The 23,098-nt window shown below is 60.8% G+C and overlaps 7 protein-coding genes across 7 annotated transcripts; 4 read left to right on the forward strand and 3 right to left on the reverse strand.

Moving 5' to 3' along the window:
• Positions 1-264: 264 nt before the first annotated feature.
• Positions 265-6,757, forward strand: PAN0_002c1177 (rdRP-domain-containing protein; the record flags this gene model as incomplete). The annotated part of the gene is made up of 7 exons (XM_014803344.1): positions 265-729; positions 878-1,073; positions 1,246-1,424; positions 1,754-1,946; positions 2,153-4,641; positions 4,736-5,398; positions 5,492-6,757. The coding sequence occupies 7 exons, from the start codon at positions 265-267 to the stop codon at positions 6,755-6,757; spliced, it is 5,451 nt and encodes a 1,816-aa protein (XP_014658830.1).
• A 377-nt stretch (positions 6,758-7,134) lies between these two features.
• Positions 7,135-10,901, reverse strand: PAN0_002d1178 (kinase-like protein; the record flags this gene model as incomplete). The annotated part of the gene is made up of 2 exons (XM_014803345.1): positions 7,135-9,932; positions 10,019-10,901. 2 exons carry the CDS (start codon positions 10,899-10,901, stop codon positions 7,135-7,137), a joined length of 3,681 nt encoding a protein of 1,226 aa, XP_014658831.1.
• Positions 10,902-12,553: 1,652 nt separating this feature from the next.
• On the forward strand, positions 12,554-14,083 carry PAN0_002c1179 (4-aminobutyrate aminotransferase; the record flags this gene model as incomplete). Its single annotated transcript, XM_014803346.1, has 1 exon — positions 12,554-14,083. The coding sequence occupies one exon, from the start codon at positions 12,554-12,556 to the stop codon at positions 14,081-14,083; it is 1,530 nt and encodes a 509-aa protein (XP_014658832.1).
• Positions 14,084-14,403: 320 nt separating this feature from the next.
• PAN0_002c1180 (sumo-activating enzyme subunit 1) lies at positions 14,404-15,594 on the forward strand (the record flags this gene model as incomplete). Its single annotated transcript, XM_014803347.1, has 1 exon — positions 14,404-15,594. One exon carries the CDS (start codon positions 14,404-14,406, stop codon positions 15,592-15,594), a length of 1,191 nt encoding a protein of 396 aa, XP_014658833.1.
• A 238-nt stretch (positions 15,595-15,832) lies between these two features.
• PAN0_002d1181 (uncharacterized protein) lies at positions 15,833-16,894 on the reverse strand (the record flags this gene model as incomplete). The annotated part of the gene is made up of 1 exon (XM_014803348.1): positions 15,833-16,894. One exon carries the CDS (start codon positions 16,892-16,894, stop codon positions 15,833-15,835), a length of 1,062 nt encoding a protein of 353 aa, XP_014658834.1.
• A 1,265-nt stretch (positions 16,895-18,159) lies between these two features.
• PAN0_002c1182 (uncharacterized protein) lies at positions 18,160-21,093 on the forward strand (the record flags this gene model as incomplete). The annotated part of the gene is made up of 1 exon (XM_014803349.1): positions 18,160-21,093. The coding sequence occupies one exon, from the start codon at positions 18,160-18,162 to the stop codon at positions 21,091-21,093; it is 2,934 nt and encodes a 977-aa protein (XP_014658835.1).
• Positions 21,094-21,175: 82 nt separating this feature from the next.
• Positions 21,176-22,780, reverse strand: PAN0_002d1183 (zinc finger, DHHC-type containing 2; the record flags this gene model as incomplete). The annotated part of the gene is made up of 1 exon (XM_014803350.1): positions 21,176-22,780. The coding sequence occupies one exon, from the start codon at positions 22,778-22,780 to the stop codon at positions 21,176-21,178; it is 1,605 nt and encodes a 534-aa protein (XP_014658836.1).
• Between the last annotated feature and the right edge of the window lie 318 nt (positions 22,781-23,098).

A 23,098-nucleotide genomic window follows, 5' to 3' on the forward strand; every position in this document is an offset into this window, starting at 1 on the left:
CCCAAGCCTGCATTTCGACCAACTTATTTCCAGCCAGAGCCTCCACCTTGCTAAAAGCGTGGGTGCCCGCCGATCCCGCCGCTCGCTGCTGTTGCCGTCTTGCTGCTGTAGTGCGTTACCACCTTGGCTTCCCCGCACTCGGAACGCTAGGCAGCCAATTTCTCGTTCTGGCCTGCTCGCCTGGGTGGCGGCACGCCAACATTCCCTCCATCACGTCCATCCTCACCACCATCCGGGTATTTGTGGCCGTATCACGCAAACATCATGTCTTCCTCGACCAAGCCCGACGAGCGTATGAAGGCGGAGGCCGACCAGGCTCTGCACACCCAGGAGGACCTCGACTGCCCAGGCTTTGAATCCAGCCGCGTGTTTGCGCTCTCTGCGCAGCTGCTCGCCAATCCGCCGGAGGGTTTTCCTTCGCGCAAGCGGCTGCTCCGATCGCTCCAGAGCATCTACCTCTTTGTCATCCAGCCCTCGAGTGCCATCGACCCATCCAACCCACGCACCAAGCCCGTGGATGGTAAGGTGTCGACGTCCGGAGGCGCGCTGCGTCCTGCCATGTGGTACGCCGACATGAAGAGCAAGGGCGTCATCGGACGCGGACAGCCTCCCAAGACCGTGCTGGGCCGAAAGCGCAAGGCGGATGTCGTGATCGAGTGTCGAGACCGCGATTTCATGGAGCTCGCAACCGGCAAGGTTCAGGCGCAGCGTCTCTACAATGAAGGAAGGGTAAGTCGTCAAATTGGCGTGCCTCGCCGCCGCAACCTGCGAACGATGAACTCGCAGAGCTACTTTGCTCACGTTTCGAATGCTTGCTGACAACATTTATCGATGTGCTTGCTTTTGGTGTCTCGATGCGTCGGTTGATCCGATCCAGATCAAGATCCGTGGCGATCTTGACCGCGCCCTCAAGATCTCGTCGCTCATCTCGCACGAGCGATCCAAGATCTACGGCACCTCGCCTGCCTCGGCCTCCGTCGAGGAGAAGGTGGCCGCCGTCGATCATGAGCGTGAAGGCCATGCCTCGCGCAACGACGACTACGGCGCCGGCAGCCCCGCTCCGATCCCGGACCGTGCGCGTCTCTGAGCGTCACGCTGCCTCTGCGATGTGCTGGGTCCAAAGGTGGATGTCGTCGATTGAGCCGACTCGACTTGCTCGCCAACCTATCTTCCAAATGAACACTGAATCTACATCACATTGGTGTCTACGGGTCGTCACTCTCTGCGATGTGTGGCTTTTGAAAGCTTTTCGCAGGATGGCTACGCCGAACCTGACGACATCGTCGTCAGCGTTGCTCTTGCTAAGAGTCTTGACCACCAGCGCCCCAAGTGTCATCCAAAGCAGCTCGAGTCACCGTCAGCTTCTGTTCAGTCCATCCTCGGCTAAGCTGGTGAGAAGAAAAGCGGCTCAAGCTCGTCTCTGTGTAAGTCACCCCTTTGTTCGCCACCCCTTTGTGCCAAAGTCACACGCCCATCCTATCGTACATTGTTCCAAGCGGCTGCATCACCGTCATGAGTCTTATGCACGCTGCAGGCAACCCGCCCCATGAGACAATAAAACTGGCCCTTCCCACTCGAGCTGCATACGGTATTCAGAGATGGGATTTATTGGTCAAGGCTGCTCAGCTCGACAGCTTCGAGACGTGTCCCGAGTCCGTCTGAGTCTGCCCGGAATCCCTTTTTGCTCGCTTCTTGGACCCTGCCAACGCCTCCAGTCCCTTTGTCCCGTTTCTTCTTGCTCGACGGCTTCCAGCATGCAACCAGCGTGCGGCGCAGCCGATGCACGGATAACGCTAGGCCCTTTGGCCGGCCTCCTCAGCTGCGCTCATATGAAGGCTCGAGCGCTGCAACCCACAGCCGCGACTGCTTCTGGCCTCTTCATTTCGTCCACGAGCGGCAGCAGCAGCAGCACACGCTGATGCTCGGAATCTCCCTGCCCGGATCAGGTGTGCCGTGACCCTGATCATCCCTTCTCAAGTTCATCCCGGAGGAGCCAGACCCTTCAGTCTCTTGTCTCCCCACCCTCACACCGCACAGGCAACAGCTACCTCAACGTCCTCTCCGGGTCGTGGTCCTGCAAGCACCACCTAGCAGCTCCTTTCTTGACCTCGAACCTCTTCGACTCCGTCTCCCTCATTCCTTGCACTTGCAGCCATGGAGGTCTTTATCGGCAACATTCCTCCCAATCTCGACACTGGCAAGATTGAGCGTTTCATCTTTGCTGTTGTCAACACAGAGCAGGTGTTCGGCTCGGGTGCCATTCCCTCGTACGGTTCTAGCACGCCGCCGGCTCCGCCTGCCACCACGGCCATCGTGCCGATCAACAAAGGCTTCTTCTTCAAGCGAGTCCCGCGAAACGAAGGTTTACACTTTGGCTTCCTTACTTTTGCCCGTCGAAAGGTGGCTCTGTGGTTCATCGAATACACCCAATGGCAGCCCTTTGTTCGCAACCACGGTCTGAGAGTCAAGGAAGGCAGGGAGGAGCCTTTGCCAGCCTTCGTGTCTGCCATCGCCGAAAACGCAACAGATCAGCAACCCTCGGCGAGTGTGCAAAAGGCGCCTCCCAAGTACTCCTTTGGCGTCGCCCACGTCGGCTACTGGGGAGCGCCCTTCCGCTTCAACTACACCCATGCCTACGTTGGCGGACGTCTTTACCTCTCGATTGAGGACAAGAACGTCATCCGCATCCAGCTCAATCATGACACGGTCACCTTTCTGCCGCGCGACGTCAAAACGTTGACCCTCAGGCAGGTCAAGTCCGCTGGTTCGACCGCTTCGGACGTCGGTTGTGTCATGTTTTTCGAACTGAAAACAAACCCTCGTATCGAGGGAGACTTGCGTCACGGCGACGACGCTCACGCTTTTCGCCTTCCAACAAGGATCATTCAACTCATCTTTGGCAAAGACAAGCGCGCTAGTGATGACTCCCAGAACCTCTGGAGACGTCTCGAGGTTCTGCTTGCCGGCGTTCCGCAGCTCAAGTACAGCAAAATTCAGACCTACCAGGACAAAAATGCGCCATTCCTGGCCAAGTTCTTCCAACGCAGCAAGAGCCTCGACGTCGAGTTGGCCTTGCTCCGCGAGTCTCTGCTTCGTAACGAGCTCCTGAACATGTCGGCGCTCGTGAAGCTTTCGCCCAAACTCGACCACATGATCAATCAAGATCAGCAAGCTCTCGCTCTGCGTGTCCTCAAGAACCTGGTCCCCAAGCTTGAAGCCCGACAGGAGAGGGGCGTCGACGAGGAAGCGGTGCTCCGAGTTTCGCAGAAGCTGTGGGAAGAGGCCTGCGCAGAGGCCACTGGGAACGATTCCCGGGGATTCCTCTCCGTCCTCGACCCGACTCCTTCGCCGGATGACGATTATCTGTCCAAGACTTTTAGCATCGATGTGACGCCCACCCGTGTTCTCGTCTCTGGCCCTCACACGCACGTATCGAATCGTGTCATCCGAGCGTACAGCGACCATTGGCACCACTTTGCTAGAGTTACGTTCTCCAACGAGGACCGCGGAGGCGCTACGACCATCAAGGCCAACTATGGGCTTGTCGAAAGCGAGCGGTACATCCAATCGCGTGTGCTCAAGATTCTGCAACGCGGCATCAATGTGGCTGGGCGACACTGGGAGATGCTGGCATGGTCGTCGTCGAGCATGAGCGCGCACACCGTCTGGTTCGTGACGCCATTTCGCGACAAAGATGGATCACACGTTCACGCCGAAGTCATTCGCCGCGAGTTGGGAGACTTTACCGACGTCGCGAGGTATCCGGCCATGTACGGCGCCAGACTGTCGCAGGCATTCAGCGCAACTGCACGCACAGTCGAGGTCGATTCGTCACTCATTCTTCACATGCCCGACATCGAGACTCCGGACCGGAAAATGGCCTACACGGACGGGGTCGGCCAGATCTCACCGGAGCTGATGGCCGAGGTGTGGGAGAAGTATGTGACGTCGGCGCTAGGCGAGCCGCGAAAGCGTAAATTGCTCAAGGCTGCCGCCCCTTCGGCCATTCAGATTCGTATTGGTGGTCACAAGGGCTGTCTGACCGTCAACCCAAGACTGCAAGGGAAGCAGCTTGCGCTTCGTCCGAGCATGTCCAAGTTCGTATCGCCACATCAAGATCTCGAGGTTGCCAATTCCTCGGCGCGCTGTCTGTCCGCCAAGCTCAACCGTCCTCTCATCAATGCGCTTGATGACCGCGGCGTGCCAGCCACTGCTCTGCTCGACATCCAGAAAGAGGCTATCGCCCACATCGGCAGAGCACGCACGCACTTCGACGAGACGGCGAGGCTGTGCTCAGCATATAGCTTTGGCACGGGCTGCGACCTTCACATTCTCTTTCAGAAGCTGCACAAGCACGGCATGGGGACGAACTCGATCCACAGCGACAGCTTCTTCCTTGTGCTGGCCAAGGCCGTCATAGCTGCTGCGCTAGGCGACATGAAGCGCAAGGCTCGCATTCCTGTCCGCGGCGTCACGCTCATCGGGGTCGCCGACGAATTCGCTTTCTTGAAGGAAGGCGAGGTCTTTGCGCAGGTCGAACATGTCGACCTCGGGCAGGTCAGACGGCGAGTGCTTGTCGGAACCAAGCTGATCGGCCGTTCTCCTACAGTCGATCCAGGCGACATCGCCATGGTCAAGTGTGTCAGGCCTCCTCCTGGCCACCCGCTCTTGCAGCTAAGGAACGTCGTGGTGTTCAACACATGCACCCGCCAGGAGCCTTTGCCTCGTCGGTTAGGAGGAGGCGATCTGGACGGCGATCTGTACACGATCTACGAGGACGAGCGCTCTGTACACGATCTACGAGGACGAGCGCCTCTTCCTCCCTACGCCGCAACCGGGCACGACCTTCCATGCCAAGACGAGGCCAAAGGAGCTCGATCGGTACTGCGACTCGACGGACTTGGCGAACTTCTTCGCCGACTTTATGCTCAACGACTTTATCGGCTTGGTTTCGCATATGCATCTGCGCATTGCGGATGCAAGTAAGCGGGGCTCGCTCGATGGTCGCTGCAAACAGCTCGCCATGCTGCATTCGCAAGCCACTGACTTTCGCAAGACCGGCGTTGCGGTCAAGCGCACACAGCTGCCACGCATGGACGAGCCCATTATTCCGGACTTCCTGGCGCAGGGAGAGCCTCGACAGGGAAGATTGACCTACTTGAGCACGCGCGTCCTCGATTACCTCTACCGCGCCGTTAGCTGGAACCAGACGGACACGCCTTCGCTGGACAAGAACACGGACCCCGAGACCGGCCTCGAGCCCGATTACACCGAGGACTACGGCGATGAGGACGACTTGGCCTCGGAGATCGACAGCGAGTTTGGCAGCGACTTCGATAGTCTTGTGGAGCAGCATGTGCCGCAAGGCGCAGCACGTGATCCTTCGGCGCGCGCCACCGTAGGCAGTGCCATTGGGAATCGGACGCTGGGCAGCGGGCAGAATGGGGCCAACGACGGCAACTCTGCTTCGGCATAAGCGGCGCCGTGGCAGTTCAAGGATAACACCTTTCCGGATCTGCTGGAGCGGATCGCACATTCCAACACCGATTGGCTGCCAACGTCTGCGTCGGACGCAGACTCGGACGAGCAGACCGTGGTCGAGGAGGGATATCGCTACGTTTCGCTGTTCATCGAGTTCACACGAAGGCTGCGTAGCCTTTCGCGGATGATTGCAGAGTATCATCCCGAGAACAACGGCTCCGCGAACGGGATCGGCGGCGCGATGCTGGTGTCGGAGGTGCATCTGCTCACCGGCCGATTGCCGTGGGCCAAGGTGGCGCGGAAGACGTGCCACGATCGCGACAGCAAGGTGCTGGACAGCATGCAGCCGCTGTGCGCTCTGCTGCGCAAGAACATTTGCCGCATCTCGGAGGCGGAGGCGTTTGCGCCGCCGGTCAAGTCCCAGATCGTCAAGACCGAGGCCGATGTTCATCCTATTGCGTTCACGGGCGTCGCATCGTTGGCGGCAAACGGCGCGTCTGGATCTCAGCAAACGCGCGTGCAGTCTGGGCCAGCTGGAGGGACAGGCCAGACCAGCAGAGCTGCCTCGGATTATGGCAGTCATCGCAACCCGATTGAGATCGACTCGGACTCGGACTCGGACTCGGACTCGAGCGATGACGTGACCGTGATCGGGTCGCGACGTGGCTCGTTCGGACCTATCGGGTCGCAGCCTCGGCGACCTCTGGTGTCAGTGACGAATGTGGTGCCGCCATCCTCGCAGGCGTCCGCGCCATCTTCGCAGGCTTCCGACGCAGGGTCGAAGCGAAAAGCGTCTCAAGATTTACCCTTCACGCGCTCGCCTCGATTCTCTTCGAAGTCTTCCTCGCACGACTCGAGCTCCACTCGCAACGCCGCCACTGTCGCCGAGGAAGAGGAGGCGGAAGAGGGTGAATTCACCGTGGTCTCGGCGCAGAAGGTGGTCGACTCGCTGTGGCGGGCGTGCTGCTTCTTTGCGTCGCCGCATCGGCCGCGGTACTCGAACGTCTACGGCTACAACACGTTTATGATCACCCTCGTGCTGCATCTGCTGTCGATGATCGAGACGCTCAAGCATTTACAGCGCAACACGATGCGGCGCACGGGGCGTCAGCCTGCCAGGCCGGCGCAGACGACGCAGACGCAGGTGCAGTGGGACGACGCCGCGTCCGAGGCGTACACCGAGGACGACTACTCTCTGACCGAAGACGCCGTGTCGGCACTCACGCTGGGCACGATGCTCATGGATCTCTCACACACCAACGCAGGCTACGACTGAGCTCGACCCAGCCGAGCTGCAATGTGATTCTTCTTTCTCCCACGTCCTGTTTGCGCGCGTGTGTGATTCGCGTTCTTCTTCTGTCTTTGTTGCCTCACTTTGCCTTTGCTGCAGTTGTGTGATGTCGGTGTGTCTTTGTGGTCTTGCCGATCTTTCCTCGGTTGGTGTGATGTCGGTGAGAGAATGCGCCAAGATCGAATTTCCGCGCGCACTCGGCTTTTGACTCTTGAGATTCAAAGACGGCGGCACAACAGCATGGGGGGAACGACACGGGACTGACGATTGCGAGAAGCGAAAAGAATGTACTCGAAGACCTGAACCAGGAGCGAATGTGTGTATGTATCTAGAAGAATCTACTTGGGAAACGGAAGGAAGGATCAATGCATGCGGAACAGACGGGCGAGCTTACCCGTTCTTCCCGCGGATCTGTTTCGCTGCGTCGTAGGACTGGGCGGTTCCGCGCCGCGCTCGAGTGCAGGGCTGGGGGCAAACAGCGCCGCCAGCGAGCGGTGCTTGCTCCTACCCACACTGCTCGTCTGCACCTGGGGCGAGAGAAACCCTTCGCCGCTCTTGCTGATCTGCTGCGAGGCGAGGAACGACGCATACATCGACTCGACCTGTGCGGCTGACGGCGTACCCCCCGCGGGTGAGGTGTGTCGCTGACTCGAGCTGAGGTCCATCGAAAATGCCGCCGACACCAACGACGCATCCGCCTCTTCCTCCTCCGTCGTCTCTTTCGACCCCTGCGATGCAGGAGGAGTCGCAAGCAGCCCAGGCGAAATATCAACCCCCGTCATCGTGCTCGTACCAGACGACGGCCGTACGCGCACCGGCGTCTCTTCAGCCAGAACACCACCGCGGTCCGGACTCAGGATGGTCGACTTGGTCTCGTCGATCATCTTGGTCAGCATCCCCGCCAGACTCGCCATCTTCTTGAGCCGGCGAAAGATCGCTTCTTCGCCCGGCGACGATGTGCCCATCGACACAGGCCGAGTGCTGATACTGCGCAGCTGGGTGCTAGGCTGACCGCACAGCGCAGCATGCAGAGCAGGCGTGCGCACACCCTGCTCCACGCCCCCATCGGCGAAGTCTGTGCCGCCAGCATCCTTGGTGTCGGATCGCGCCGAACCGATATCGGTAGCATTGTCGGCCTCCACCGCGTGCTTGGGTTCAACAACGTCGACGGCGCTGTTGTTCGTGTCGAAGAGACGGCGTGCGCATTCGGGCATCGGATGCTCCATCTCGCCTGCGTCGATGTGTGCGTGTGCGTGTGCGATCGAGCCGGTCGATCGACGAACAGACAAACGCGACACGCCGTGGCGCGAGCTGGCGATGTTGTACGACTTGGATCGGCGATGGCCCGGACCGACCCGGGGCAGCTGCCCTCCCACACTCAAGCCAAGGCCGGACTGTCCCGCCATGGCGGTAGCGTGCGGGGGCGGGCGCGCGAGAAAGTTGGACGCGTCAAACTTCTTTGCCAGCGAGGCCACCATGTTGCCACGCGTAGCGACGTCGGATCGGGCAGGCTGCTTGGTCGTGGCGACACCTTTCTGGGGCGAAGGCAGGCACTTCGAACGGCTTGTCGGAGCGGTGGGTGCCTCAAGAGGTGCGACGACCGAATGACCGTCGTTGGAGTGAGGCACCTTGCTACCTGGCAGGCCTCGGCCGACTCTCAGCCGAAAAGGCGATTCCTTGCGAACAGCAGTTGGCACTGCAGCCTTGACAGAACTGGCTTTGGAGGCGACACGGATGTTGGCTGGCGAGCTGTGGCTCGACGAGGCGTCGCTCTCGTCTTGCTCGTCAACTGCTTGAGCTGTGAGACTATCAGCAAGCATGTGCTGACGATGAGCCGAAGGGATGGGAGTGCCTTGACGAGGTGGTGGCTGCCCGCGCCAAGGCGGGCTCACGCACATGAGATCCGTAAGACGCGAGTCCATACCGACCTGCGAGAGAGAAGGCGATGCGGGTGCGGCCGACTCGCGTCTAGCAGCGACCGCTCGCGAGACTCCAGGGGAGGCGAACTGAGATGGCGCATCGCTTGAGGCGCCGTGGGGCAGCCGAAGACGCTCGGTCTCGGCGACCAGCTCGTGGAGCATGACGTCGCTGTCGTCCGGAAAGGCTTCCGAAGCAACCGGGTCAGAGTCGAGCCCTTTGCACTCGGTGACTCGCTGCATGTGACTGTACTCGTAAGAGAGCTGCAGCAGTTCATCGAGCGAGTCGCAGCTTTCGCGGCGATCGAATTGACCTTGAAGCAAAGCGCCACCGGCATCGATGCGCTCCTTGGGATCGTGACGGAGCATTTTGCGGATGAGATCCTCCATATCAGGCGCCAGGTCCCACTGACCGAGCCACGTGCCTCGATCGGCGCGGGCATAGTACTCCTGGTACTTCTCCTTGGAGTCGAACTTCTCGTCATGATGCTCGAAAGGCGTCCGGCCAGTGAGCATCTCGAAGAAGGCGATGCCGAGAGCCCAGACATCGGTCTTTCTCTCGTCGTGAAGGAGCGCATGGAAGCGCTCTGGCGCAAGGTACTCGGGCGTGCCCCAGACCTCCTTGGACATGAACGCGCCTTCCTTGGCCGGGTCGTAGCGGTTGGCGAAACCAAAGTCAAAGAGGGTGACAGTATCGCGTCCGAGGCCAGAGGTGTCGTAGGTGACGCCGAGATTGTCCACCTTGATGTCGTTGTGGCAGACGCCATGGTGGTGGAGCCAGTGCACGGCGGAGAGAAGTTGATGGAAGTACTTGCGGCAAAGGGCGTCGCCGAGACAGACCTTCATGGGCTCGTCGAACTTGGGCATGACAAGCATGGCGAGCGAGGGCGTCAGAAGGAACTCGTAGAAATTGACGACGTTCGGATGCCATCCGGTGCGGTCGTTGCGTACGCGGCAGTTGGGACTGCTGGCATCGACCTGCTCGGCACGAGGAAGCTGATCCATGAGGGTGCGCAAGACCTTGAACTCGTTCCACAGACGTTGTGTTCGAGCTGCGGCCGAGTATTTGCGCTCTCGCTCGCAAAGCTTGACGGCGAGCGGACGGAAGTTTGGGGTGTTGTCGATGGTGTATGTGCCGGAGCCGGTGAGCTTGACCGCCTGAAGCGATCGATAAGCCGAGGAGGGCAAGTGATCCAGAGGCCGCAAGGCTTCGACTGTCCAGACACTTCCCCACTCTCCAGCGCCTGGCCAACAAAGCAAAATCAGACGACCATGACAAGGGCGCATCAGCATTCTGCAAGGCTCATAGTCAAGCGGCAGAGCAACTTACCGATTTCGTTGAGAAATTTGTAGCGATCCTTGAGATCCGCTTCCGCGATCTTGAAGATGCCGAGCTGCATGGCTTTCATCCTGACCTCATCGGCTTTGTAGGGAGACGAAGAGGTAGTTGAATGGCTTGGGCTGGCTCGCTGGGGCAGCTTTTGCGGAGGGGCGGCGGCGGTAGAGGCATACTGTTGCGGCCGATTCGATTGAAGCTTGGACTGGGATAATGGGAGATCATGTACAACGAAAGCAGACTGCGCAGGATGACCTCGAATGACGCGCGAGAATGTCGACGTGGGCGCGGTCGCCTGTGGGATCTTGGAAGCAACCTGTTGTACCGACCTGTTTGTCTGTGGAGATTTGTGACGTGAGTCGGGAGAGGTCGGGTCTCTGATACGGAGCTTGGAGAGCGAACGCTTCAAGATACTGGTTGACTGCGGAGGCTGAAGGCGAGAAGGAGGCGCCAGAGCTCTGTGGATCGATTTAGTGGTGCCGATGCACTTTGAGTCGATCCGTGACGACACGGAGCGCGATGCTGTCGGCGCCGGCCCGAGTGGACGCCGTACCTGGACGGAATGGTCAGCATCGATTGGATCGCGTTGATTGTTTCGGCCCATCGAGCGAGTTGAAGGAGCCGACGGAACCGGCTTGGTGAGTTTGTGCCGCGTAGGCTGCGACTGCTTGACATTCGACATGTCGTCGAGGCCATCAGCAAGCTGACGATGGAGGATACAAGTTACGCAGCGACCATGAGCGACCCGAGGAATCTCCCTACTCCAGAGCGCTACAAGATGCAGCCCCTCGCGTTGACAGCCTGCCCTTTGATCTGATGAGCAACGGTTGTGGGACGCATGTTTCGGGTCGAGGTGCATGCCGTGAGATGGCTTCATTTGGCGATGACGGTTGCGGTGGACACTGTTGTACTGTACTTCTGCAGACGAGCTCGCTGGCTGGACGATCACAGATGAAGGGCACTTGAACAAAGCAGGCAGCTGCGATGCAGGCATGCAACTGTGACCCGATGCATGTTCACATGGTGAGGGTGCACTGCAGCTGCATTGGCTGTCTTGCGGGTAGACGTTGCCCTTCCATTGTTACAGCGGATGATTGGCAGGGTCCAGTTCTGAGCCAGTGGAAGGCGTACGCTTGGGAGCGGAGGGAGGATCACAGTCGACAACTGGCCAGTGTGGACGCGGACCATTTGCTTGATCGATCAAAAGGGCACCGACGGTGGAGCCAGACGACGGCGGCGGATGTGCCCATGAATGCGTTCATCAAAAGCGTGGTGGGAGCGAGTCGAGTGGAGCGTGGGAACGAGAAGGGCGGCTGCGGTGGGGCACCGAGGCGTGTCAACTGAATCCACAGCGAGTTGCAGAGCGAGACCGCCACCATCAAAGTTAAGCCTCGTGCATGAGAATCGACCGATGTGCCTTCGACCGGTTCGCGACGGAGCTCCAGGACTGCTGCACGGCAAGGCTCAGCCAGGCATCAGACCCTGAGCGGCTCCTCCGAGATTTGATCAGATTGCGACACATCTTGAGCTTCTCTGAAGTCACGCAAATGAAGTGTGAAGGGTGAGGGGCCCAAGCAGCGGTCGCGTTGTCGGCAACTGTCCGAGTACAGTTGCGAAGATGTGATGCGATTTCGTCGCGATTGTGACGGATCAGTCTGATCTTTGGACCACAGCACGAGCCGTCTGAGAAGCGCACTTCAATGTTGACATCACAAGCACCCGTGTGCTGTTGTCTCCGGGTTGCGATGGAACTCCATCCAGTCTGCTCGGAGCGATGCTGCACGTTGCTGCAGAAGCATCTGCTCGCCCACTTTGTCGTGCAGCGTATAGCCTTAGCTGAATTATACAAAGTGTTACGTCCAGACGCGAAGACAGCTGCAGGTGATTCTGTCCTGATTGAGACGATGGGAGTATCCGTCCGTATCAAAGCGTCAAGATGCCGAGACCCTTTCCCTCAAGGGCACACTTGCGAGAAAGAGCCCGCGGGCCTAATCCCGACGAAGCTTCGCGTCTCGTCAAGCGCCGCCAGGGTCCAGTCCCACGCCAAAGAGAGGCCGGTCAAAAGTCCGAAAAATGTGCCACGGCTCAGCTGGGCAGGTCTTCTGGAGCCCAGAGCGCAATCTGCTCTGGAACCAAAAAAAAATCACGCACTCCTTCGCTCTCGTGCTGCAACTCCGAGCGGCCTGGCCGATGCTTGACGAGCTTTGGGGAGGAGAGGGCAGCATCTCGTGACGCTGATCAAATGCGCTCTTCTCATTCGACGCTTTGAGGCTGCACTGCACCCCGCGACGTGATGGTAGAACTGCACGGTCGGAACCCCCACGTTGCTCAACGTCCCTTGTCCCGGAGACGAGAGACGGCTTTGAGCTCGTTTTGCCTCGACGCGCTCCGATAAGGTTGGCCTGGCCTGCAGACTAGATATACATCACACCTTTCCCCTCCGTTCACCGTCGGACCTTCATCTGCAACCTTGCTCCTTCTCTGAGCTAACTTTCGCAGCCCTCGTGTACGCTCACCTACGCAAGCATCATGGCTTCTCGCGCCTCCTCGTCCACACGGGCTCTTGCCCGTGCGTCTCAGCTGCGTCGCTCGTCGGCACCGGCTGCCCGGCGATCGCTCGCTACCGTCGCCTCCTCGCTGTTCCCTGGCGAGCCGTCGACACCGCACCTCGTCTCCCCGGCCATTCCTGGACCCAAGTCCAAGGAGCTCAGCGAGCGCATCGGCTCGTTCCAGGAGAACCGCGCGCACGGCTTTGTGGTCGACTATGCCAAGTCGCAAGGCAACTGGATCGCCGATGCCGACGGAAACGTGCTCCTCGACATGTTTGCACAGATCGCCTCCATCGCCATCGGCTACAACAACCCGGACCTCATCGCGCTCGCCAAGACCGACGAGTTCATCACCGCGACCATGAACCGCGCCGCCCTCGGCTCGTTCCCCCCGACCAACTGGCAGGAGCTCGTCGAGACCGGTCTGGGCACCGTGCGTCCCAAGGGGCTCAACCAGATCTTCACCGCCATGTGCGGCAGCTGCGCCAACGAGAACGCTTTCAAGGCTTCCTTCATGGCTTACCGTGCGCGCGAGAGGGGCGAGCAGGCCCAGTTCACGCCCGAAGAGATGCAGAGCTGCATGAAGAACCAATCGCCCGGCAGCCCCGACCTGTCCATCCTCAGTTTCACCAGCGCCTTCCACGGTCGGCTCTTTGGCTCGCTCTCCGCCACGCGCTCCAAGGCGATTCACAAGCTCGACATTCCGTCGTTCAACTGGCCCGTCGTCGCGTGGCCCGACGTCAAGTACCCCTTCTCCCAGAACGCTCGCGAGAATGCCGACGCCGAAAAGGCGGCGCTGGCAGCTGTCGAGGAGGCCATCGTCAACTCGACCAAGTCGGGCTCGGCACATGGTCCCGTGGCGGCGCTCATTGTCGAGCCCATCCAGTCCGAGGGCGGCGACAACCACGCCTCGCCCGCCTTCTTCCAGGGCCTGCGAGACGTCACCAAGAAGCACGGCGTGTTTATGATCGTCGACGAGGTCCAGACGGGTGTAGGCGCGACGGGCGCATTCTGGGCACACGACAAGTGGAACCTCTCGAGCCCACCGGACTTTGTCACCTTCTCGAAAAAGATGCAGGCGGCGGGCTTCTACCACAACCTCGACACGCGCCCCTCGCTGCCGTACCGCAACTACAACACGTGGATGGGCGATCCGACGCGCACGATGCAGGCGCGCCAGATCATCCACACCATCAAGGACCACGACCTGGTCAAGCGCACCGACGACGTGGGCAACTACATCCACGCTGCGCTCGCCGACATGATCGAGAACGGCGCCGGCCGCGGCAAGGTGGAGAAGCTGCGTGGCGAGAATGCAGGCACGTTCATCGCCTTTGACGGCGTCACGCCCGAGACGCGCGACAAGCTCATCCTCGAGATGCGCAAGCAGGGCGTCCACATGGGCGGCTGTGGCGACAAGGCGGTGCGTCTGCGCCCGATGCTCGTGTTTGAGCGCAAGCACGCCGACCTTTTCCTGGAGCGTCTCGAGAAGGCGCTCGGACAGCTCTGAGGGTGCATATTTGGCTTGGGCTGCTGTTTTATTGTCTCGCTCGATATGCTTGTTCAATCTTATATGGGTTTTCGGTCCGGCATGGTTCGAGGAGAGTGAGGACAAGCGTTGCCGGTGTGAAGAAGAGCTTAACTTTCGAGTGCACCTTTTTGAGGAGGTGATTTTTGTGTGAGCTGTGTGGAGGCTTTGGATCCAAATCCGACTCGCGCAGCTGCGTGTTGGATGCGAAGATCCCATGATCCGCACGGCCTTCTCCTTTGCTCACTTCAATCACCTCTTCTCCGTTACGGTCTTCACGTTCCGCTTCGGACTCTTCGAAAATGGCTGCGGATGAAGTTGCCTCTACTGCAGCTACCGCACCATCCACCTACGCCGCACCCACCACCACACCCGCACCCACATCCGCAGCACAAGCTGAGTCCGCACCCGCAGCAGACAGCAATGGTGCAGTGACCGAAGACGAGGCGGCGCTGTACGACCGACAGATCCGTCTGTGGGGCCTCGAGGCGCAGAACCGACTGCGCACAGCGCACGTGCTCATTCTCGGCTGGAACGGCATCGCGACCGAGATCATCAAGAACACGGTGTTGTCTGGCATTGGGAGCATCACGCTGCTGGACCCGACGCGTGTCGAGGCAGCCGTCGACCTGCTGACAGGATTCTTCTTCCGCGACGACGACGTAGGCCGACCACGATGCAGCCAGGTACCGCTCGACAGGGTGCGTGCACTCAACCCGCTCGTCAAGGTCGAAGGCATTGCGGACCAGGCTACGTACGACACGATCGTTCAAGCCGGAGACGAGGCGGAAGCGTGGTTGAAGGAGCGTGGTGTTGATGTTGTTGTGATCGGGACGCCGCTAGTCAAGCCGGGGAAGATGATCGAGCAGCTGGTGGGTATCAACGCGCTGGCGCGCAAGATGGGCATCAAGAGTTTTGTGTCTGCAACGTACGGGCTGGGAGGATTCTACTTTGCGGACCAGGTGGAGCACGACTACGTGGTGGAGCGCAACATTGATGGCGACAAGAAGCGGATCAAGCAGAGGCAGACGTTTGTATCGCTCGCCGACTCGCTCGCGCACACCTGGGTCGGACTTACCGACCGACAGAAGCGACGCACACGTATTCCGCTTGAATGGTTCGCCTGGCTAGCGCTGACGCACCTGCGCACGAGTCTCGCCTCGGACGCTGCATCGACGACCATCGCTCCTGCTGCATTGCGCGGACGCACGGTTGCTGTCATCAACGAGAAAGGGCTGGACGCAGACATGATCCTGCGCAGCACGGATGCGGAAGCGGTGTTTACAGGCATGGCTGCAATGCGCGTCGATAGCGACGGCATTACGCTTGCGCCCGTAGCTGCCGTGCTGGGCGGCGTGCTGAGCCAAGACATCCTCAACGCCATTGGGGGACGCGAAGAACCGGTGGTCAATTGGATGATGCTCAGCTTCAATGCAACGGGCGCCGCGACGGTCCACAAGATCGGCAGCCTCAGCGGTCCAGTGGTCGAGTAAAAGAAATTCATTACGCCAGTGCGAGTCCAAAACGAGTCCGAGTCCAAAGAGAGTGACACAAAAGAGAGGGGGGATGGGGGGAAATGAGTGTGGAAGGGGGCCCCCGGCGGGAGGTAGACCGGGCCCCAGCGAAGAAGAGCGCAGCTTGAGGAGGAAGTGGGGTGGAGAGCGAACAAATGAAAGGGCAGATCCAATAACGCAAAAGTAAGCGGGGAAGGGGGCAACTAAAGAGAGCGATCTAGAATGCGGTGAGGACGACAGCGATTGTGGCAACCACCGCCACACCGAGACCGCCGGCCATGTTGGCGGAAGCACTGTTCTGCGCCGTCCCTCCCTGCACAACAGTGTAGGAGGGCTTATCGCCCTTCTTGCCCACGGCATAATTAGCCGCATACTGACCGGGCTTTCCACACGTGCTGCCGTAGTTCTGCGCACACACGCCCAGGCACTTGTTCTGATCCTCGACCCCCTGACCCGGCTTGATGCACGCATCCCTACACGCCGTATTCCTGCCCTGACAATCGGCCAGCATAACGGGCCACTGGTACTGCTCCAGCCTACTTGCGCCCTTGGAGCACGAGCACGCCGTGCCCATGTACTTTGTCTCGCAAAAGTTGGTGAGCTTGGCGTCGGTCTCGTTGCACCCCGCGGTGCTGCAGAACTGCATCTGACTCGCGCACAGCGCCGTCTTGCTTGCGTCCGAGCTCGAGTTGAGCGCGAGGTTCCAGTTGTACAGCGGCAATCCACTCGTATCGGCAAAGACGATCTGGTACGGATTCGAAACCATGCTGGGGATCGATGCAAACGTGCCCGTCGCCGTCGCGGAGGGGAGGGTGAAGTTCGACGAGGCCGTGGCGTTGAGTGGTGGAAGCGAGGCGGGAAGGCGCGTGACGTCGATCGAGGCCGTGCTGGACGGAAGAGGTGGCGGCACATAGGTGACAGTACCAGCAGCGTAAGCGGGGGAGACGACTGGGTCGGATGCGATGGTACTGGTGGCAGGCGCATCGGTGCCCGAGGCGGTGGTGATCGCGTTGGTCGAAACACCCGACGGCGCCGATGCGAGCGCAGCAGACGACGCCGACGCCGCCGACGCCGCCGACGCCGCCGAAGTAGCCACCGACGCAGCAGAGGTGGCCACGGGTGCAGCAGACGCAGCCGCCTGTGACGATGCCTGCTGGCCCGGCGACGAGGTCACACCGCCACCCAGGTCGAGCGAAAGGATGGATTGGGCCTGCACTGGAGTGGCAGCAAACAGCGCCGCGGCCGACACCGCCACGAGGCCGGCAATGTTGCGCTTCATCGTTGTATCGCGCGCGTATATGTGAGATTGGCCGAATGAGTGTGTGGACCGTAGTCGAATGCGATCGGGTGTGGAAGATGGAGCAGAGTCGAAGCGTCGCCAAGGGTGGATGGAGAGATGGTGGAGTCGCGACGAGACGCGGATGGCAAGGAGGAGGGACGATGGTGGATGGCGCGGAGGAAAGGATGGATGGCGATCGTTTCTTGCGGGGGAGAGAGGTGGTCGCCCAGCCTCGAGCGCGGCTGCAACGGGGGAGGCGGATGGCTCTGCTGAAGCGCCGGTTTGCAACCGCGGCGGCGTCCGAGCGATTGCCCCGCCTGTCTTTTGCGCTGCTGCTGCTGCTGCTGCTGCTGCTGCTGGTGCTGCCGGACGCTGATCCCTGCCTCTGCAAGCCCTGACGGGCGGTTCCTGTATTTTTTGTGCATTTTTCTTTTTTTCCGTTTGCAGCTGGGGGGCTCTGTGGGGAAGGTGAGCGCGCAGCAGCAGCAGAACAGCAAGGGGAAACCTCGAGTGCAGCGCTGCAGCCTTGCATACGGCAGTGAGATGCGCTTGGGCGAACTCGAGCGCTGCAATGCCCAAAATTGGCAGCCAAAAAATCCAACTTGGGCCGCTCTCTCGCGTTTGTCTCGAAGCGGAAGGCCCAGCTGATCTGCGCGTCCAATCAGCCCCGCTCGTCGTCCAAATCCCCGAATTGGGCCTCCGAACCAGCTCAGCGCTTGCCTCGCAGAACTTTCCTCGACGCTTCACGCCATGGTCGCCATCCACCGCGACGCTTTGACCTCGATCGCTAGCCCGTGCTGCCTCGGCTCGGAAACATTCTCGTGCAAAAGAGGGGGTGGCACCGAGCTCGAGCACCGACTGGCTTGGGAGAGCTGCCGATGCGCACGCAGTGCAGTCAGGCAACGAGGGCGAGCGAGGACGTTGCGCTTCGCCAAGCGCTAAGCGAGCTGCGCTGAGCTCGAAATCGATTTGGCCTGCCCAATTTTCCTCCCCGCCTGTTTTCACGTTCCTCGTATGATGTCGACGGCTGCTGAGGAGAATACCAGCAACAACAAATTCGCGCGTCAATCGTTGTTCGGGGTTCGCGATCGAACAGCTTTAAAGGTTAGAAATCCCGACTCCCGAGGCAAAAGTGCATCTTCGCGTGGACCCTGAGCGCAAGACAGGCCGGGCAATATCTTGGCTTCACACCAGATCAGCTTTACGCCGGCTCAGCCACTCTGGTCAGCACCACCACGACACGGATCCGAAGGCATGTGCTGAAGATGCTCCCACACAGCTCGCAGTACAGTGCGTACGGCAGCGGCCGCGCAGGTCACGGCCTCTCGCAGCCGGGCGCCGCGCCCTCGTCCGACTTTGACGAACTCTTCTCGAGCCAGCCGGGACCCTCTTCCGGCTTCGGTCACCAACCCTCGCAATCCACCAAGCGGCCTCGCTGTCCGGAATGCGGCACGCGCAAGATGCGTCTGCGCGCCGGCCAGCTTATCTGCAAGCGCGGCCACGTCCAGCAGTTCTTCCGCGTCGAAGAGGCCGAGGGCGACGAGTACATTGGCGACGGCATCGCGCGCAAGCGCAGAGTCCAAAAGACACACCGCGTGCGCAGACTCAAGAGTCAGCATACGCCGTGGTACTCGCAGCCGGAAACCGACGTCGAGCCCGAGGACAGCGAGGAGGATCAGCTGGAGCACGAGAGCACACGTGCCAAGAAGCGGCCGAGGAGCTCCAGTTTCCGTTCTGCAGGTGCGGAAGAGGATGAAGACGAGCTTCTTGAAGACAGTCAGGATGAAGGATCCGATAATTTAAGAGCTAGGCCCTACTCGATCAGGGAAGATAGCTTCTTCGAACGCACGCCTCGCTCGCTCCGAAGCTATGCAGCTTCCTCGGCCGCCGAGGAGAGCGGCTTCGAGTCCGAGCTCGATTCTCATGCCCGTGCATCCCGCCGCGGCATCCGCAGTATCTGGCGCTCCGGTGTCGGCCTCCACGGCGCCTTCGAAGGCCGTTTTGCGCTGCTCCAATGCCTCCAGCTCGTGCTCCGCCTCCAGCTGCAAAGGCTGCGTGAGCTCTGGGGCGACAGACTGCCTCGCGAGACCGAAGCGGTGGCGCGCGATCTATGGGCGATGTTCGTCTCGCTCCTCCCCGTCGGCCACTATCCACCGGAGCCGCTGATCGCCGCGACGTTCGACTGGCACACGCGCACGGCGCTGTCGCAGGAACGCGCCGCCGAGATCTTCCCCAACCACCAGACGTACGATCCGGAAGCCGACATCCACGCCCACAGGCGCACCATGCTCTTCAACGCCTTCCACCACCACTGCGAGCGCAGCGCCAGGGGCGAGGATGTGGCTGCACGCCGCTTCCCCACGCAGCATGCCGACGACCGCGCCGACGCCGAGGACCCAGGTGTGGCCAAGGAGTGCATTGATTGGATCGTCGGCAATGCAGAGGACCAGAGTGTGAGGTCAAGGTCGCAGCGCTCGAGCGAGGTGGAGAGTCTGGCGGACCCAGAGGACGAATTGGCCCAACTCGACCCGGTCTTTGCCGAACAACGCCGGCGGCAGCAGGCAGCAACGTCCGAGAGCGAGCCACACGACACCGAAACCGAGCACGGCGGACAGGGCGGGCAGGGTGGGAGGACGAGGCGCAAGCGAAAGCGCAGATTCCTGCCGCCCTGGGCGACCAAGAATGCGGTGGGTACTGCGCAGACCGAGATCCTGCAGCTGGCTACGGTGCCTACAACGGTATCCATCGTGTACCTCGCGCTGCACTTGCTCAAGGTGCCTGTATTCTGGGCGGACTTGATGAAGCTGATTGCATCGTACGAGCTGCCGTTTTTGAATGTGGTGCATCGGCTGCCACTTGCGCTCACGCGCTCGCTCAACAAGGATAACGTCCACCACCATCTGCTCGACACGGATGCGGTGCCGAGCATCTCGGCGCTGCATCTGCATACGCTTGGCGTGGCGGAGCTGCTGCAGCGCACGTACGGCGTCGAATTCGGCGATGCCAATGTGTCCGGTCAGCTCGCGCGGATGACAGAAGCCATGTTGCTGCCCCCGACGTTCTATGTGGCGACGAAGAGATTGCTGGATGTTGTAGCGCGCGGGGTGACACCCCAGCTGCTGCCTTCACGCAGCAAGGGCAAACAAGATGAGGAGGATGGGAAGAAAGCAGGGTTGCCGGGAGCGGCGTTGGTGCAGCGGCTGCCGAAGGAGTTTGTGCTCATGGCTGCATTGCTTGTCACCGTCAAGATGCGCTACGGGCTCGATGGGCAGGAGAGGTGCGAGGGTGTGGGTGTGGATGGAGCCCTTTCGTGTGCGCCCGAGCTCGACGCGTGGTTGGCAGCACTCGATGCGAGGAGGGACCGATTTCGCGCGTCGAAAGAGGCAGTACCGCGCGTCGATCCGACCGAGCTCGATCCGCTCAGTATGTCGGACGACCAGCTGGACGCATACGCCTCGTTTGTCGAGACCAACTTGGTGCTGTCGAACCACATTGATCTGCACGAATGGCGCCGACTCGAGCCGCAGCATCGATGGGCTGCTTTCACCAAGTTCATCCCGGAGCTTTCCGATTCGAACCCTCAATGTGGGGATGGTTCTGGTCGCGGTGATGGAGGAGGTACGAAGGAGTGGGCCGAGCTGGAGGCGGATTTGCGCGGGCTTTATCGACGACACACTGCACGACCTGGCGAAGGGGGTTTGAAGGCGGGGGAGCGGTATGTGATGCACCAGTTTGCGCCGGGTGCGGGTGCGCCCTCGGATGCGGATCCGCTCGGGCTGTGTTACTCGCCGCTGTACCCGCGCGTTATGCAGCATGCCAACGAGGTGGTGGGCATCCGTACGCCCCAGTCGGCCAGTGTGGCTATGGACGTGCTGGTGGATCTCGAGTGCACGCGTGCGCGCACGCGCGGCGCAGATGCGGTTGTCAGGACCTGGGAAATGGCTTATGGCATACAGGCTCACCTCGAGGCTGTCGAGAGGATGCTCGATGCAGAGACAGAACATAGGGCAAGGAATATCAGGAGGAACCTCGCCCGAAAAGCCCCTGCACGGTCGACCGAATCCGCACCACACCACCTCGAAGACGAACAGCACCAAGAGCATGAAGAAGAGCTGGAGGAAGAGCTTGAACAGGCGCAGCAGGAACAGGATCAACACACCGACGAGTACCAAAACAGGAGCAAGCCGCGAGACACCTGACCTGCCCATCATCCCCACTCGCAATGCAACCCTATGCGCACGTTGACAGGCTCCCTGTGTGAAATATGTATTCTATGGCTTGCTACGCATGCTCGTCGTCGTCGTCCACGCCAAACAGCACAAACGACTTTTTGGGTGCATCGCCCCACTCCATCTCGCCATGCGCGCCGTTGAACCGCTGACCCGCTCTCCGATCCAGCCCGTCATCGCGCTCGGCCTGGTCGACGTGGTCGGCATGCTCGTTGTATCCGAACCGACTCGCGTGCGTGTCGCCGTACACCGAGTCGTCATCCACGCTTTCTCTCGGCGCATGCGCATGCGCTGGCGGCTCGCGCACGCGGATGGCGGCGGTAGCCTGCTCGAGCTCCTGCAGCGTGCGCGTGTTTACAAGGAAGCCGATGCCGTCCGACAGCGGCTCGCCGACGGGCACAAACCACAGATACCACACGTCGCCCATCACCTGGCGCCAGTTGCTGCGCGCGCCCACGTCGTACACGTTGAGCTTGCTCGCCTTTTTCAGCGCACGCCGCTCGTTGCGCGTCAGATGCTCGTCGCTCCGCCACACGCCCTCTCCTCCGCGTCGATGCTCTTGTGCTGGTGGAGGCGCGTCCGTGGACGTACGCATGGCACTGCGCAGCCGGTCTTCGACGCGCGCGCGTGCCGCATCGCGCTTGACGCGCAGCCGGATGCGCCCCGAGCCCTCCATGCTCTCGATGGTGGTGCGGTTCTTGCAGATCAGCCACGCATGGTAGCCTGCAAACGGCACCAGGCTCGCACCGAAGATGAAGCCGAGGAAGAGCACCACCGCCCACGTGATCGGGCTCGACTCGAAGCCGTTCTGCTCGTACTCGACGTAGCGGAGCAGCGCGCGTGCGGTCTCCTGGCAACAGTACACGCAGAAGAGCGCCGTATAGCTGATGAACAGGAAGAAGGCCTTGTGGTTGCGCAGGCCTACACAGCGGTTGGCGAGCCAGGGGCAGTGGTGGTCCATGCGCAGCACACACCGCTTGCAGGTGCTACAGTGGTGCGAGCGATCCGGCTTGGGCGCATCGCACTTGTTGCACCAGCGCGACTCGCCGCTCGACTTGACCCAGATGTTGGCGCGTCGCTCGACTGCCGCGTCTGTTGCCGACGAGGCGTGGTTGCGCAGAAGCTGCAGGTCCGCCAGCTGCTCCCGACCCGATCGCGCCGGATACTGCGGCTGGCCTGGAATCGGCACGCTGAACAGCGCGGCTCGAGCAGCTCCACCGTCCTGCTCGTCTTGTCTGTCGTGGCGATCCAAGTCACTAGATGGCCGGCCCTGTTCCGGATGTTGCCGACGCATGAGAGATTGAGCCTCTTCCTCTGGCTCTCCGTCCAACTCGTACTCGCTCGCAGGCCGCGCACCGCCCCATCTTTCCCGATCACCTGAGCGGCCAGGAGAGCCCGGATCGCGAAAGACCGCAACGACGAACGACCACACTGCCCCGCCAGCGAGCGCAGTAGAGAGCAGCAGCTCGATGATCGCAGATCCCCATTCGTGCTTGCGAGCGAGGTGGTAGCGCAGCGCGAGCGAGATGGTGACGGTGAGGTAGGCAAACGAGATGAGGCCAGATATGAAGACGAACGGCACCCAGCGCAGGTTGCGACAGACGCACTTGAGCCAGCTGGGGGCGCGCGGGTCCTTGGGATCGCATGTGAACGCCATGGCTGGTTCTCGATGTCCGCCGAGCCAGTTGGCGGCGTGTTGGTCTGGGAGCGGGACCGCGTGCTCGAATGCGCACCGACCGGCAGCGTAGCCTCCTTGCGATGATGGCGTGAGATGCCAAGGTAAGAAGGTCCGGAAGCGCCGATGATGATGGATCCAAGTCGGCAGGTCGCAAGTCGGATGAGCCGACCGTCGACCTCCACGCCAAATCCCGATCCGCGGCCCAGGCAGGACGTGAGCCAGACCCTGAGCTGTCTGAGCGCGCCTCCAGCGGCCGAGCCCGAAAAAAGTGTTGGTCTCCACATGCGCGCGACTCAG

Source organism: Moesziomyces antarcticus (assembly GCF_000747765.1).
Source record: "Moesziomyces antarcticus DNA, scaffold: scaffold_v10002, strain JCM 10317, whole genome shotgun sequence".
NCBI classification, from domain to species: Eukaryota; Fungi; Basidiomycota; class Ustilaginomycetes; order Ustilaginales; family Ustilaginaceae; genus Moesziomyces; species Moesziomyces antarcticus.